A 17,223-nucleotide genomic window follows, 5' to 3' on the forward strand; every position below is an offset into this window, starting at 1 on the left:
CAGAGCAGGCAAACCACACGCTAACTGCAGACTGCCTGTATGCTAGCATAAAGCAACCATTAATTCTTCACTGTGGGAAAATATTGAAAAGGTTAATACACTGCTGGACAAACCATAGGTATTAAACAATTTTCAATAGCAACCCAGCAGGTTAGAAGTTGTCACACTGTAACATAACGACAGTAACTTGCTGTAATTCTCTACAAAGATGTCACTGCATTGTTACTGTCCAGAACGCACGAAACACAGCAGTGGGTAGAACAAACATTATATCAAAGGAGGGATTGCAGTTTTCAGACAACTAAAATATGCCCATATTAGTAAGCAAAGCATATTATTGCAATGATCTAAATTCAACAGCTTGGCCCAGGGATGAAATCAATGAAGTAGCAAACATCTATAACTGCCATAAAGTAATCTATTGATTTCCAGGCTAAGCACTTTTTAAATTTTTTTCCTGCAATATTAGTTTCAACATTAAAACTTTAAGACCACATGTGTCACTCCCTAACACTCTGTGGCAGCAGGCAATTTTAGATCTGTAAGAGAAAAGGGAAGGAGGCAATACTCTATACAGTATATGCTGCAAAAATGAAGCGAATCTCAGACACATATACCGAACTTACCAAACGGACCCTGAAAGTCCCAGTATTTACCTAGAAACAAAATGCATTGCACAGATTAGATTACTTGGAACCACATTTCATAGCTGTGTGTCAGTGAGCCCAAAAGGGAATACGCTTAATCTGAATTTTCCAGTTTGAACCTCTGCTTAAGTGTGGATTTGCTCAGAGCACTGTGCTGACCATTTATCAACGTAGTCTCACCTCATTAGGAGTAATGGAGTCATTTTTAAGTATGATCAGGTTTTGTGCACTCTGCCCACTCTGTCCTGTCAGATGCCTCTCAGTCATCACTGCAGAGGGACCAGTAGTTCCTGTTGGGCCACAGGTATTGTAAAACATAAAAGTGTCACTTCCTGATCCTGCAGTTAGGCATGCCTTATAGCAGTAGGTCTTAGTGAGAGACCCATTGCCCCGCACTTCAATGAAATGGGGTTGTACTTTTAAACCTTGGGGCAACCTAGCATCGATGTTGTTGTTGGCCTGCTTGTACAATTCAGCAGGGCACCGTTCTCTGACCCCACAGAACCCTGCACAGCAGGAGTCTCCATACAGACTGTATCTGTAGCACTTGATAACAGTAAGCCCAATGATTGTGAAAAGGAAAACAAAGGAGATGGCGCTCAAAGCGATAATGAGATAAAGAGTAATCTCTGAGTAATTGCTCGGACTTTTAATGTGCCTTCTTCTATCGGGGATGATTTTGGAAACTCTGTCCACCACGGCAACAGTGATGGCTACTGATGAGGACATTGGTGGGTCTCCATTGTCTCTCACCTCCACCGTCAGGTTGAAAGTAGGTGTGCTGTCCTCCCCCAGTTTGCGAGTAGTCCTAATCTCCCCAGTATGGAGCTCTATCCTGAACAAACCTGGATCTGAGGTTTGCACCAGGTGGAAGAACAACCAGGCATTTTGTCCTGAGTCTCCATCAATGGCTATAATTTTTGTTACCAAATATCCAGCATATGCCGAGCGTGGGATCATCTCCAGGGCTGCTGAAGTGTTGGTTGAGGTAGGATACAGAATCTGCGGAGCATGGTCATTCTCATCCACCACATAGATGTAGACAGTGGCAGTGCTGCTCAGTGGTGGGATCCCGGCATCCTGAGCCTGGACAACCACCTGAAACTCCCTTAGTGTCTCATAGTCAAAGGACCTGACAGCATACATGTTGCCACTATCAGATTTAATGGAGACATAGGAAGCAACAGGTAGCCCTTCAATCTCCCCATCTAGTAGAGAATAGGATACATAGGCATTTTCGGCGACGTCTGGGTCAATGGCTTTGATAGTGCACAGCAAGGCTCCAATGGGGTTGTTCTCAGGGATGTAAACTGAGTAGACAGGTTCCTCGAATCGTGGAGGATTGTCATTGATGTCAGAGATCTCCACATGGATCACCTTCTGGGAGGAAAGAGGAGGGCTCCCAGAGTCAGTAGCCGTAACTGTGATGTTGTAGGCTGCTGCTTTCTCATGGTCCAGTTTGCCCTGGGTGATCAAGGTGTAGGAGTTCTTGAAAGAGTTGAGTGTGAAGGGGAGGCCAGGGGGAATACGCAGAGTCACTTGCTTGTTCAGCCCTGAGTCCTGGTCAGTGACACTCATCAGGGCCACCACAGTTCCTGCTTTTGCATCCTCTGGCACTGGGCTGTACAGGGAGGTGAGGACCACCTCAGGAACATTGTCGTTGGCATCCACAATGTTCACCAGGACTTTGCAGTGCCCAGCCATAGAGACAGGGCCCTGATCAGTGGCTTGCACATAGATCTCATAGGAGGATGCCTCTTCATAGTCCAAGGTACCGTTAACCCGCACCTCCCCTGAATGTGGGTCTACACTAAAGAGCTGCCTCACCTTCTGTGGGGTGTAGCTGCCAAAGGAGTAGATCACATCCCCGTTGGAGCCCTCATCAGGGTCTGAGGCATTGAGTTTGACCACTAATGTTCCAGGCAGGGAGTTCTCCAGAAGGCTCACGGTGTAGGTGGAGCGGTCAAATGCAGGTGGATTGTCATTGGTATCCACAACTCTCACAGAGATCTGGGCTGTACCAGACTTGGGGGGGTCTCCACCATCCACTGCAGTGAGCACCAGCTGCTGCAGGGCACTCTGCTCCCGGTCCAGTGGTTGCTGCAGCACCAGCTCCAGGAGCTTGCTGCCGCTCTGGAAACCTTTAAGGTCCAGGGCAAAGTGGTGGCTGGGGCTAAGCTGGTAGCTCTGCACAGAATTGGTGCCCACATCAGGGTCCTGGGCACTCTCAATGTGGAAGCGGGCCCCGGGCACAGCGGACTCACTGATCTCCAGCCGGTAATCCTGGCGAGGGAAGCGCGGCGCATTGTCGTTGATGTCCAGCACCTCCACCTCCACGTTATGCACCTCGATGGGCTGCTCGATGACCAACTCCAGGCTGAGGAAGCAGGAGGGGCTCAGCTCGCAGAGGGCCTCGCGGTCCATGCGCTCCCGCACCAGCAGCGCCCCGCGGCCCAGCTCCAGCTCCAGGTATTGCCGGCCGCTGCCCGAGGTAAGCCGCGCTCCTCTGGCCGCCAGTCGCCGCGGATCCACGCCCAGGTCGCTCGCCACGCTGCCCACGAAGGCGCCGTGCGGCAGCTCCTCCCGCACCGAGTAGCGGAGCGGCCCGCCGGCCGCCCGCCCAACGCACAGCCCCAGCAGCAGCAGGCCCAGCACCACCACCCCGCCGCGGCTCCGCCGAGCAGCCGCCGCCATGGCCGGCGGGGGTGGGGAGCTGCCGGAGTCCGGAGCCGCCTCGCCCGGCCCTGGCCCGGCCTCACTCCCCGCCGCCGCCCGGACGCTTCATGCAAGCGGCAAGCAGCAGCCGCCGGCCGCCTCCGGCCCCGCCGCCGCCCGGTCCATGCTCGCCAGCTGCCCGAGGCGGCGGCTCCGACCTCTCTCCCTCCGGCGGCTCCGGGGAAGAGAAGAAGGAGGAGGAGGAGGAGGAGGAGGAGGAGGAAGGAGGAGGGACCGGGACTCGCCGGATCCGCTTTCTCCTGCTCCAGCTGCTGCGCGGGAGGAGGCGGGGGAGGACGCTAAGCCGCGGCTGGCTCCGGTTCAGCACCTGGGCAGGGAACAGCGACACGGCTGCCGGCGGGAGCCGCCCCCGCGCCCGCTGCCTGCCCGAGCCCGGAGCCCGGGGCCGCCCGGACCCGCACTCCCGGCCCCGCCGCACCCTCCTCACCCACGTGTTGCGGCCCCTCGGTGAGCCGGGCCCCTCGCTCCCGGTGGCGGCGGGCTCTCGCTGCCGAGCCGGGAGGGGTGCGGCTCCCGCGCCGCCGCCCCTCGTCTCCGCCGCGGTTTCGCTGCTGAAGCTTCGGGGGCGCGGGGAGGAGGATGGCGGGGGTGGGGTGGGGTGGGGGTGGGGGGAGAAGGGCCGCAAACCGCCTGCACTTCTGGACCTGCTGCAGCAGTGCTAAAGTACATCCGCTTGGGAGGGTTAAATCAGCGCAGGGCTCCGAAAAAAAATGGGCCTCCAGCCAGGTCTGGTGCCGTCTGTGTGCTGCTGCAGTGTGTTTGACGACCTCTTTCTTGGAGACCTGCCTCTCTGCTCCGTCGGAGATTCATCCTTGCTGCAGTACCGTCCCTCTGCCCAACCCCCGCGGACCCCCCTGCCCGGCTTCCACCTTCCTCCTGCTCAGCTTCCTCTCACCCTTGCTGCAGCTGCCGTGCCCCGATAGCAGCTGGGCTGGTAGAATTCTGCAAGTCACACCCACGAGTTAGGAGCATTGAAGGTGGGCTTCAGTTTCTCATCCAATGCAACACACAGGCTCGAGGTGATCAAGCGCAGCTGGAGAGAAGATGCAGCACAATCTGTTTTCTAGTTACAGTTTTTTCCTCTTCTACCCTTGTGATGGAGGACTGACAAACAGGGCCATCAAATTGAACCTCAGCAGTGGAGGTGAGCGGGCTGCAGCCATGGTAAGTTTTACCCCAGTGCCACAAATTCCAGCAAAGGAAATAAACTTAAGCGTTCATTCATACAACATCTAAGTCACTAAGATGACATATTTAATGAGACAAACCACAGGACCAGAAAGTCCCTGAAAGATTGGACCAGATGATCCTTTAGGTCCTTTCCAACCTGGTATTCTGATTCTATGACATAGTCTGCCAGGGGTGCAACTATGTTGTACCTACCACCCAGTGGAGAAATGGGCTTCTCTGCTAATATTTATCCCCCTGATGTTTTTTTCCTGGCTTGCCTCACAAAATATTTTGGAATGTACAATGAATCCTCACTGAATCGGGCTGGTCTATCAAGGGGAGAGGGCAACCCAAACATTCAGCTAAAACCTCTTTCATTGCCCTCTGTGGGCCTGGGTACCTCTCACCATATTACAACCTCACACCATAAATCCCAAAGGTTTTTACTGTAATGTACCTGATGCACAAACCCCAAAGAACAGTCGTCCCAATTCTGACTCAGCACTGCTAAGAAAAATTACCAGTCTATCAGCTTTTATCAGTGGCCACCATTATCAGAAGAGACAACATTAAGAGCAGGATTACCCTATTTATGTTTTGGCTGATGGGTTCATTTGATTCTCAGACCATTTTTGTGGACCAAATATTTGCCCACATATTTATTCTAATGCGCCCAGTACCCCAGTGTCTGCAAATACTGCTGTGGAACTGCCCAACCCTGCTTGTCTTTTTAAGTAGGATAAACATAGGTCTGTGCAGACCAAGAAGGGCAGATAGAGATGCCAAGTGCCTAGAACACGTGGAAATGTGCCCATTTCATCCAGTTGTTTAAACAGGAGCCAAACACTTGAAAATAAATCAGCTTTAAGTTTTTGGCTAGCTACCCACATTCAAGATCACTATATTCACAGATTCAGAACAAAATGCCCTGACAGCCTGACACAAAAAAAAAAAAAAAAAGGAAAAAAAAAAAAAACAAAAAACACAAACCAGCAAACAAACAAAACAAAACAAAAAATCCCCCCAAAACAACACCTTGCTAAAAGCTACATAAAAGCTATATCAGCACTAAAATACATTAACTATGCATCCGTGTGTCAAAACAACTTGCAGTCACCATGTAAAACAGAAGCCTGAAGGGACACACCCTCAGTTTTCCAGACAATGAAACAGTGGCTTCACCCAGACAGTCCATGGATTATCTCTGCCCCACACCTCCCATGTGTACAGCCACGAAGTCCTCTAACAAACATACAGAACACCAATAAAAGGCCAAAAGCCATGGCAACATTGGCAAGATCTAAGGCTCTGCCTTATGGAACATACTGGTACAGGCTCTCCTGGAAACGGACAATGCCCTTGCTAAGAAGTGGTGGGTAAACAAAACTTATCTCTGTAGGCAATGCCTTTCTAGCCACAAGCCAATTTTACTTACAGTGTGTGAATGAAACACACCAATCATACATCCAGGGTTTTTTAATGCCAGCAAGGAATCTTTCACACTGTTCCTAGACCCAATGAATTACTTCTGATAGACATTCAGGCTCTGCCCTACTGCATTCCAGCTGGGTCTCCCAGCAAGGAAGGGCTGATCAACATTCAAATCCTGGCTCACCTCACTAGTTACACCCTACCTAGGTTCATCTTTCTTCACGTCCTAGAGCTCTGAGAACAGCTAAGACTATGCACATCCAAAATTTTGCAAAACTCCACAGAATGTAAAACTGAACAGAGATAACACACACACACACTTAACCAACCCATTCTAGAACATAATCCATAACATTTTCATTCCCGTCAAACATCTTTCTAAACCTCAGGTTCCTAGAAAATTTTTCTCCTAATTTCAGAATCGTAAATCCTAGGATTGTCTGGCTTCTTGCCTTTTTGTAAGTTTTACAGCACCCATAAAATAGGTACTCTGATTTTCATTTTACAAATTAATACTGTAGCTTGGCTTATTTACAGTAGCACTGTACAAATGTAACAGTCTGTCAAAATGTTAGCTTTATACAGTTTATGCTGACTACACAGTTTATAAGTGATATCCTGAAACTTGTTCTATTCTGATTAAATGTTCCCCAAGTCCCTTTAAATCTATATAAACTTCATCCATGGCCACAATAATTTTAATTATTTCCATCAGCTTCAGTGGTAATGCTGACTCAGTCCTGAAGGCCTTGATTTTTAATTCAGGAAAAACTTCCATTGAGAAAACACTTCAGGATCTGTCCTGTAGTAATATTGATTTTTCTAGCAAAAGGCAAAAATTGAAACACAGAAAAACATAATTTCAGTTTCAACTGAATTGAGGCTTAGGGGCTTTCTAGTTTTCTTTTCCCCAGAGTTTTGTTTTCCAGTAATTTCTTGAAATTTCATCTAAGCATCAAATTTTTGTTTAGTGAGCTTTGAAGGTGTTTCAAAATTTCAGATGAAACCACATGAGCAACGGCATCAGAATCCATCCCTGCAGCAAAAACAGCTGATAAAACATACCAGACCCAAATGTCCATCTGCTGATAAACCTGATAACCCCTGAAGTGATTGGATGCTGCCTGTATGCAGCATTTATATACACTGGCCTATTGGGTTTTGCTGACATACAAAAATTGCACCACTTTAATTAGCTTGGTTAAATTAAATGGTACGTGTCCTTTAATGTGAGTACAAATATATGGGCGTAGCAAAGAACACACTGGTTTTATCAAGTCCTGCAGAAGAAAATTAAGTATATATCACAATAGTAATACGCTGGCATATATCTATGCTAGAGGTTGTAGTAATATAACTATTTTAGTATGAAAAGTTCTCACGTTCCTATGCAAGCCTTCCTTGAAACAGTTCTACATATAGATATGCCTGAATTAGGAGCAGTGTAACGCAGCGCCACAGAAATATTTCTGGGCAGATATTTCTCTTGGGAGCAATACAGTTATACACAGATACAGTTCTGTAGGTATTTAGGGCCTTGAAAAGTTCATCCATTTCAAATCACAGCTGTACAAGGAACATTTTTATATAACACTGTAACTAGAACCACTTAAATTTGCTTGAGCAGTAATAAACCTGTGTTCAATTTGCTTCATTGCAGAACACTATGCAGAGTCCTTCCTCTGGCTATTTCTGAGTCTCACACAGCAGAAGGAGAGAGAAAGGCATAATAAAAAACAGGAAAATGTGAAAAAAAACCAACATGTTAACTGAAGAACTCCAAGTTATTTCAACATCTGAAATGACATTTTGCTTCTTTGTAAATAGTATCACCTTCAGTAACTCACATCCCTGAAACATGATATCCAACAACTCAATGCTGCAATGTAGCTCCTTTATGAACTGGTGGAAAGTCACCAGCTCCAAGGATCAGGCTCTAGATTTTACATGTACTTTTGTCAGCATGTAAGTTTTCAGGGACACTGAGATTACTTGCATAACATATAAATGCACACACAATTTCTGCTTACTGATAAAACAGCATGCAAAGGAAGATGGAGACAAGTCTAGAGAATCCATATAGTTTAGACATAACAAGTAGGTAAGTAGTGTCATTCTCTAGAAAAACCTAGATTTTCTCTCTGTGTCTGCTTGCATGTGGTGCCTACAATTTGTCTGCCTTAGAATTAAATCAAGTCCAGAGGAAAGGAACAGCCATCAGTCACAGGCCAGATTACATCAACCACAGTGGAAAACAACATCCATAAACTGTAAGGCAGTGACTCAGATTTGTGGAGTTTCTTGTACGCAGTTCTTTCCAGTAAGATGGTGGACTGTAGCATGGTCTTCTAGCCCATGGGTACTCATGAGATCTATGTAAAAACCATCTTGATAATTTCAGGGGACACTTACACTACTACTGCAGTCCAACCCCATCTTTCACTTCACTCTCTTGGGATTCCTGCCGCCTTCTGCACCCTACTTCAGTCATGCCTCCCTCCCCACTCTTCTCTGAAGGAGAATATGTAAAGGATTGTTTCTGGTGACTTCCCATGTCTCAACTACTATCTGATCAGAAAGATACTGCCTAGAGATGATAAGGCAATGTAAAGGCAGGACTGAAAGGGATTCATACCCTACAGTGCCTTCCTGCCTGACAAGACTCCATCAGTCTCATTTTAGCAATCTGATCTCAAACATCCCAAAAGATGAGAGTAGGTTCTGCAGTTTGAACACAGCCACTGAGCAACCCTTTAAAAATAGAGCCCTGCAGTTAAACCAGATCTCTTTCAGTATATGGTCTGCATTCTCTGTGTGGGATTTTCTGGGAACGTGGGATTCTCCTTCTTCCTAAAAATACTGCAAAATGCCTCCCTGAGGTAATGCAAAATTCTTGTTTCTATGTCCAACTTCTTTGCTCCTATGTTCAAGACATCTTCCACACTTGAATTACTTCTTGACAACTCATCTTTTCACATGCAACTTGCCCCTCCCTTGTTTGAAATAGATAGGTATGGTGCCAAATTGGTCCATTGGATAGGCTCTGTTCTTTAGTATCTGTCCCTAAATCCATTTTTCACATTGGTATGAATTTAACCGGTGTGATTTTTTTTTTTTTTCTATCCCAGACATCTGAAACCGGATTATTGCTATTATGGGAACGAAGGCTGCTGAACAGCCAGAAAAAATCCTGTTTGCATTTAGGTCACAATTTCTTTGCAGTAGTGTACTTTTTGTTATCCTAGAAAACAGTATGTAAGGAAAACAGGTGGTGGGTTGGGATATGGAGAGGGATCTGTGTTGTGAACCTGAAGTCAGACAAACCACATAGAACAAAGACACTCAGAAAATACATTTCTTTGCTTGACCTGGTTGCCAGTGTACTTTGAATTATTTGTCACTTCCAGTCTAAAATTTAAGGATGGATATCTCTCTGACTCATTCTGTTTGTCTTCTGCTGTATTTTTCTGATGACTTCAAAATCCCTTCAGTAATTTATTGACCATAATGTCACATACTGCACCATTCTAAACGGAAGGACATTAACAATTCTGACATTGACAAAGTAACGTTCATCTTTCCAAAGTCACCACAAAGCCTACTGCCAAATGTCTTCTTGTCTTGCCACAGTCTTTGTCACGCTTCTATGCAGACTGTGATTCTTCAGTGCAAGCCATCACTGCCAAGTTTCAGCTCAGTGAACTGGTTGAGACACACTCTAGTCAAACAAATCTCTTCCAGATGATTATCACTTCATTTGTTTCCCTAACTCTGGCTACTGCCTCACTGCATGCTTCTCTTCACTTGTGTTGCATGCTGCTCTTTACAGTTTGAGAACTGGGACAAAGTTACAAGGTAGCTGTCCCCTTCTTGAAACTGTATAGGAATGTGTCAGAGCAGTTGCCCAGAAACTGAAGGCTCAACTTCATTTTCTGCTTTAAGGAGTTTAAACTTCTTTCGTCATCTCCCTAGAAAGTGCCTTCATAAGCCACAGGAAGTCCTCTACCTCCTTATTGAAACAAGGCAAAAACTTAAGCCATTCTAGGTCAAAGAGAACGGCAATATAAGACATATCATCCTGGATCCTCATACCTGAGATGCTCACTTGGAAAGGAAGAGATGGTAGAAACCTGGTTTTCCTCCAAGAAGTTTTATTGACTTTATACTAAACCACCCTGGGATACAATTCACAGTACAGTGATAGTATAGTATAGTATGGTATAGTTCTAATGTTTTATAACTTTTGTGTTACTTCTAATACACACACACCTGTGTTTGTTAGTGATGATAAACTATTTTCACAGCAGGAGTCCTCCCATTTCTTGTTCATATTACCAGATCCTGATGACACCTTCTCGTAATGCATAACCAGTATCATTACATCTGCAATAGCACCTTTTATTCTTTTTACTAATGTCACCATTTTCCTATCCTATCCTATCCACAAAATTTAATTATTAGTTAGGTAGTCCTTCACCTATTTGGGGGGGGGGGGGGTGCATTCATACATGAAGCATTTCATACATATTATTCTCATGTTTGGGCATACTAGTATTTTGTTAACTTTAAACCTCCCATAAGATCTCAGATCTGAAGGGTCTACCAGTAAGCCATATTTCTGAGGAACAGGTACATTCTGGCACAAAGTTACTTAAAAGATTGTTTTATTTATCCAACTAAACAGGACCTTCTACTAGAATTGGATGGTCCTATCAGTTCAAGTCTCCATTAATGACTCCCGAGCTCTCCTAAATGGACATCCAAGTTGGACTGGCAGCTCTAAATCTGCCAGTATTGTCTTCTTGCTCACAGACTGGCTCTTAAACCCATCCTTTCTTTTTTTTTTCCCCATTTATCTGTTCTCCTTCTTAAATATTTGTTTCATATGTGATTTTTTTCTATTACTAGCCACAGCTTAACTTCAACTATCCATCTTTTATTTATACTATCCTTCTCTTTTTTCTTTTTTTTTTTATTTTGGTTTCTATATATTTCTCTATCTTGTCTCTTTCCACTGAATATTCTCCTCTTTCCATCTTCTACCTCTAGTACATACAGTTATTTTCTACTCCATTTTCACTCAGTCCATCTAGCTCTCTCACTTTTGCCTGAGTCATTGTGGAATAATTACTAAATTGGCCAAGAATACAAAAGTACAGCATTGTTCACACATTAAGGAAAGTCATAAAATCAAGAGGCTTCTGAGGTAGAATACAGCCACAGCCGCAGCTGGCACACGAAGAATGCAACATCTGTGATTCCCTGTACAAGGCTGTTTGCGAAACTACACAAGGGATGGAATGGAACACAATTGTTCCGTGGCCTTCCCTTGTGACAAATATCAGATATGGGAATGAGATGGTACTACAGAACAGATAAGCTGCCTACTTGCTTACTACGAAACAGACAAGTGGCCCTACTCGCTACCCGAGGCAACATTTTGTCAAATTTTGATGAAATGCTTTCCTTTGTGCAAACTTCGCTCATTACAATGCACCAAAACACACCTCCATCCCAGAGGCTACCAGCCCCCAAGGTGCAACCACTCCTCCTTGAGTACACCAATAATAATAAAAGTATTTATGACTAAAGTCACTCAAACTCCACTTTGAAGATAAAAAAATAGTATAAAAATAGCCTGAGAGAGGGGGGATATTAGGGAAGACACCATCGCGAACAAGTTGGGAGAACTCCATCACTGACTCCCGGGACCAGTCGACGGGCTGAGCCTTTCTTCCCCCCATAGGGATGCCTTTGGGTAAGACTTAGACTATACCGAGTGTTTCCTTGTGGAACTTAGAAATTTCTCTAGAGAATCTCTCTCCTACATTTATAGCCAGGCTGTATTGTTTATAACTTTGTTGTGTGCTTTGTATACTTAACAACACCTTTATTTGCACGTGCTTTGCAGACAGTGTATTTATCACCAGCAATCCTAAGAACCTATATATCTGTTGTTTAAATAAACTGCACTGTTTAAGTAGCAAGTCGTTTCGGTTTCTCACTGAACGCAACCAAAGACTCGAGAGTGGCCGTGCTAGTTCAGGAGCACGACTAGACTGAAGGTGCAGTCCACTATTAGTGTATCCAAATTGTAATAGTTTAATACATATTAAACGCATCTGCACCGATAGTGGTGAATTGGGCATCACTCAGAATTTAAACCTAGCCGCACCTAGCCTCCCACCTCGGTGAGGAGTGTTAGAATGCAAGGGGGTTTATTTTCTGCCAAAACTACTTTGCCCCTTTTCACACAACAGTCATCCACTCACTTTCTCTCTTTAAGTTGATTTTCCATATTTCCTTCCCCTCAGAGTCCTAGGACTTTTGCATTTGTCCTTTTGGATATACAAGAAAGTTACTGTGTTCCAAAATGATGCTGAGAAGGGATGCTGATGTCTCCTTTTTCCTTCATTTTTGTCTACACAACTCAGGTAAAGTAGGAAGCTAAGCACCAAACAGTGTCACGGAACCAATGGAAACAGAGACCTAAGTATAAAAATAGATAGCGAGAATCAAAAGTACAGGCAAGGAGTAATATGAGGAACAGTGACCTTCTTCACTGCTGAGAAAGACTCACAGCATTTTCTCTAGAGCCTGTCAGTGCCTCTCTTTAATAGACAGAAGTACCCAAGTATGTTGTATTCACTTTCTTGAAAACATATATTGAGTTACATCTATTAACTTTATTTCTGCTCCCTGCTTACTCCTAAGTGTCTCTTAGAAGTTAACCACCTCAATCTGAAACTGCCTACTTTGGATCTGAAGAGGAGCTGGCAATCACACAGGTTTGTTATCACACTGCTTTAACGATGACCTAAGTTTGCCTTTGAGCATGTTAGAGGTATTGACTGTCAATGCCCTAACTATAACCTGTACATCGTGTGCTAGATCAGATTTTGCTTTTTGGAAGGTCGGTGCTTTCTCCTCCTTCATTTGCACTTTTCTTTCTTGGTCTACTGCTCACCTAATGATTTTTCCAGGTTGGTTGCATTTGCTAATAGCATTTCCATGAATTCTCTTAATCTGTGGAAGTACATCAAGTTAGAAAATGATAAATTCAAGACATAAAAGCATACCTTAAGCTTTAATTTCATGTTTAATTTATTGAGCTCTGTACATGGGCAATCACATTCAATTAAGAGCCACAAAACCGCACAGAAGGAATTCGTGGTGGTTTCCTTTCCTCAGCAGAGTTGCCCTGCTAAGGTACTAACAGTATTACCACTTGTACTGGATGGTTAACTCATGTTTTTGTTATTCAAAGATTCTTTCACTACAACTTTCTTTTATTAGCCTGCCAAATCCATCCTTAACACATCTTTAGGTAGCCTATAATGTCGCAGACCTTCTGCTGATTAAATAAAAAAATTTAAAAAAAGAAATGTAAATTTTTTAAAAAAGCAGACTCATCTCTTCTGTACCCGCTGCCACTGCTTCCTGGTGTTTTCAAAAAAAAATATACACCACCAGCTGAAGCATGCATTAACCTGTCACACTGGGCTGCTAATACCAAGTACATTTTCTCAGCAAAGCAGACTTATGTGCAACTTCAGTCCCATGTGACATCTTAAGTGTGACTTAAGTGTTTTGTGTTTATTCCCTATACAGGAATGCATTCCAATATACATTCAACATACTGCCTGCAGCCACTCCAGGCAGCCCAGACACTAGTAGAAGTTTAAGATGCACAGTGTGAAGATGGATGGATCATCCAATGGTTACAACTAAGCAGTCTTCCAGTTACTCTACATTTCTTCCAGCAGCTGAGAGTCACAGTTATGTCCTTTCTTCATCCCTGGCACATCTCCATTCCAAAGCTATATGGGACATTAACACTGAGCTACAAACATCTGTTCCAAACATCCACACTATTCTTACACAGTAGCAAGCTACAACTTGCTCCTGAAGCTAAATATGTAAAGCAGCACAGAAATGATGAAGGACAGGTTTTCTCAATCTAAAATCAGACCCAAAATGCTACTGTACTGAGTTGTACAGAGCTGACCTAAATTTCAGCAATTTCTCAAATTAAGAGAACAAATTATACTTAATCAGAGTTAAAAGTGTAGAGATGACTTTTCAAGGCTACATTTTAGGATTAACTGTTTAATTGCAGTTTTCTTGATGTTTGAAAAAGTCAATGTCAAATTTGCCAGGAAATTAAATCATTAGAGCTATGCTTTTTGAAACACAGAGGAGAGGCAAATCACCCCCTCCACCTCTGGCTGTTGCACTCAGACACAATGCCCATGCTTTCTGCAGCCAGAGGCTCAGCCACCACTATGGTACTGTCTACAAGCCAGAGCAGATAGAACTGTCTGGACATCATCACCCTGCTGCAGAACAGATGAGCAACAAAAGGAACAATGACAGCGTTGCTCTGGGCTTCCAGAGTTCACCACAACAAACACAGGCTGGGTACTGCTTGTATTCAGCATACCTGTCATGACAGAAGATATAGTGTGGAGTGAACCTCTGTACATCTGGTTCCAGCCTTTTACAGCGTTCTCAAGACTAGTCCCTGTATAGACTTGCAATTCTCTATATGGTGGGAAGGAAGAAACTTCACCCCAAGAGCAAATGATTGAGGAAAATCTCTGTCAGAGAACGTACCCAGATTTTGGCACAGATGGGAAACACTTTGCTCAGTAATATGGTTAAATACCTAACACCCCCCTACCCTCACCACCATTGCGGTTGTGCTTTCAGCTGTGGGTCTTTGCCTACAATTCTGATAGCTGTACCGTGATCTCACGTACACAGAAAATGAAAACCCTTCAACTATTTTAAAGAGCAGCTGAGAGCCACAAAAGAGGCAGGAATGGATTAGAGCACAGCGCCCATAAAACATACCGAATCTGTGAGGATTTTTTGAGACCAGTACGCTGCTCCACAGATTTCTGTATTTCATGTGTCTACAGAGGAATGTCTGAGTAGGGAAAGTAGGGCAGGAAAATATTTTGTTTTGTCTCCTAATTCTCAGCAGGCATTTCTGAGCTTAGAAGATTTTTACCTCAAATCCTATTAAAAAAAAAAAAAATCCATCTGCCCAAACTGTGCCGTGCTCAGACTATTTTTAACCTATAGCCACATGTATGATGGGCAAAATGTTAATACTGCAGATTCTGCTGATATTATGTGACCTCAGGACAAAGTCCCATTGATTTTCTTACTCAGCAGAGCGAGGAACAGCATTTGACCCTGACTTACACTCTCTGCCAATGCTTTTGTTTTATATACGTATTTCTTTTCAGGGTCCTGGCACACAGTGGGATCCCACACCCTCCTTGCCCCCCAACTCCTTCCTGAACAGACATGCAAAAAGCTTGGCTTTTTCTCCCTTGACTTGTAATCTATGTTCCAGCCATTTTATGCCCTTTACTGTACTTCTACAATCTCAGTTGTATTTTCCCTTTAATAAGGTTATCAGAACAGCACAGAGAATTGGATTCTAAGTGTGCACTTACAAGTAGTACCTGATAGCATGCCAAAAGATTGTCTGCCAATAATTTTATGCAAAAAAAAAAAAAAACAGGAACAATTTTGCTTTCTCACTTCTTGTGAATATTCTATCAATAGGTTAAGTTCATTACCCATAACTAGTCTGAATATTTTTTCTTTCTGTAATCCACTGTATTTTAAGTGTATCAATTTATTATCTTTCTTTTTACGTGTAGAGGTTTGCAAAAAAATGTATTTAGGATTAGTATAAAGGAAGTATGAATATAAGCATATGCATATGTGAAAGCACACAAAGAAAATACTAAAGAAGGATTAACAGAAAAATTATGCATTAATTGCTACAGAGGACTCTATATGGAGATTTAACGCAAATGAATGAAGAGGAACAAAATGACCTCAAACAAGGTGTCAAGAAAATGGAGACGAGACCTGGAGCCTTAAAATACACAGATGAGGAAAAAAGTGAACTGTGAAATTAAAGAATTTTACCTAAGACTTATAAAGGGGTGAGACAAAATAACAATGCAAAAAATCCCAAACAGCACCCATTCCTAAAGGGAATCAATGGCAGGTCCCAGTTGTCACCAATGAAGGAGAACATAGGAGCCATGATAGCTAGTCTCTCTTGTCTTCTGCATGGAACACACAAACGATCCTGGTCACCAGTGATCATCAGGCACATGAGCTGATGTTTGTGAGTATGTGGGTGTGAGTGAGCAAAATCTATAAGAGAATAAGTGAGAGGGGGAAACTTCAGAAATTTTACATAAGAAAATAAGTTTTCCCTTCCATAAGATCTTGCATTCAGTTCTGTTAAACTAATTTCCTACGTAACAATTCCAGATTCTTTTCTCTGAGAGACACTATTTGCACACAAGGTCAGATCCTGAGAGGGTAAGGGTTCAATCAGAAAGGATGAGACACAGCAATAGCCAGAATACACTGCGAGGAACCAAGAAAAAACAAAACCAAACAACACTATGTGGAAGGGGCCAGAGAAGAACAGACAACAAATTTTGCAACCCAGAGAGACTTAAAGCAAAGGTTGAGGGCACAGCCATATTAACTCTCTGCTCCAGGTCCACTTCCCCACCTACATAGAGACATCAGCACCAGCTCCTGCATCCTTCTTCACAGTTCCTCACAGTCTCTAGCACTCACTGCTGCTATTGCTGCTGGAGAACAGGACTACCTCCAGGTAGCTGGAGGGGTTGCAAGGAGCAGAGCAGGAAGGAGAGCAGATGAGAGAAGTCAGCAGCAACTCTCAACTCACTACCTGGATGGAAACAGCAGCAGAGAATGAGGCAGTGGTGAACAGACCTTAGAAAATATAAGAACTGTAATGTCGCACACAGTATTAAAATAGGATTTGGCAGTGTAGCATGAAAAAAAATATCCTGTGTTGCACAGGCTGACAGCCACACACGTGGGTGAAACAGTGGCCAAGTTTTTAGGAAGATGACACAAAGCCAATGACTACATTTTCCCAGTTCAGGGCCTGTATGCCTAGCTTCACAGCACTGGTGAGATAGCTCTGTTCATATTAGCCAGTGCAACAAGTTCACCTCTGATTTACAGCACATAAGAGCATCTGAGAGTACTTGTAAGGGGAAGAAAAGAAAAGGGGAGATGCAATGTATGTGGTGGGGCAGACTATGATCAGAAGACCAGAGGATGGACTGAGAAGCAATGGCTCTAATGCACTAACGAGAAGGGGAAAAAAGTTCACTGGAGCTAAGTTGGGGCTTTTGAAAATGGGGCAAGACAAAAGCAA

At 44.0% G+C, this 17,223-nt stretch overlaps 1 protein-coding gene across 11 annotated transcripts in view; it reads right to left on the reverse strand.

Moving 5' to 3' along the window:
• Positions 1–17,223, reverse strand: part of LOC128915996 (protocadherin alpha-C2-like) — a 174,932-nt gene that overhangs the window by 47,188 nt on the left and 110,521 nt on the right. For 2 of the 11 annotated variants that reach the window (XM_054217063.1, XM_054217061.1), the window contains exon 2: positions 627–656. The exons of 7 other annotated variants lie outside the window; for them this stretch is intronic. In XM_054217063.1, the coding sequence (XP_054073038.1) occupies positions 627–656 (30 nt within the window). Of the gene's footprint in view, positions 1–626; positions 657–827; positions 3,379–17,223 lie in introns of those variants that run through there. 2 more of the 11 variants (XM_054217064.1, XM_054217065.1) reach the window with 2 other exon arrangements.

Source organism: Rissa tridactyla, chromosome 11, assembly GCF_028500815.1.
Source record: "Rissa tridactyla isolate bRisTri1 chromosome 11, bRisTri1.patW.cur.20221130, whole genome shotgun sequence".
In the NCBI taxonomy this organism is placed as follows: Eukaryota; Metazoa; Chordata; class Aves; order Charadriiformes; family Laridae; genus Rissa; species Rissa tridactyla.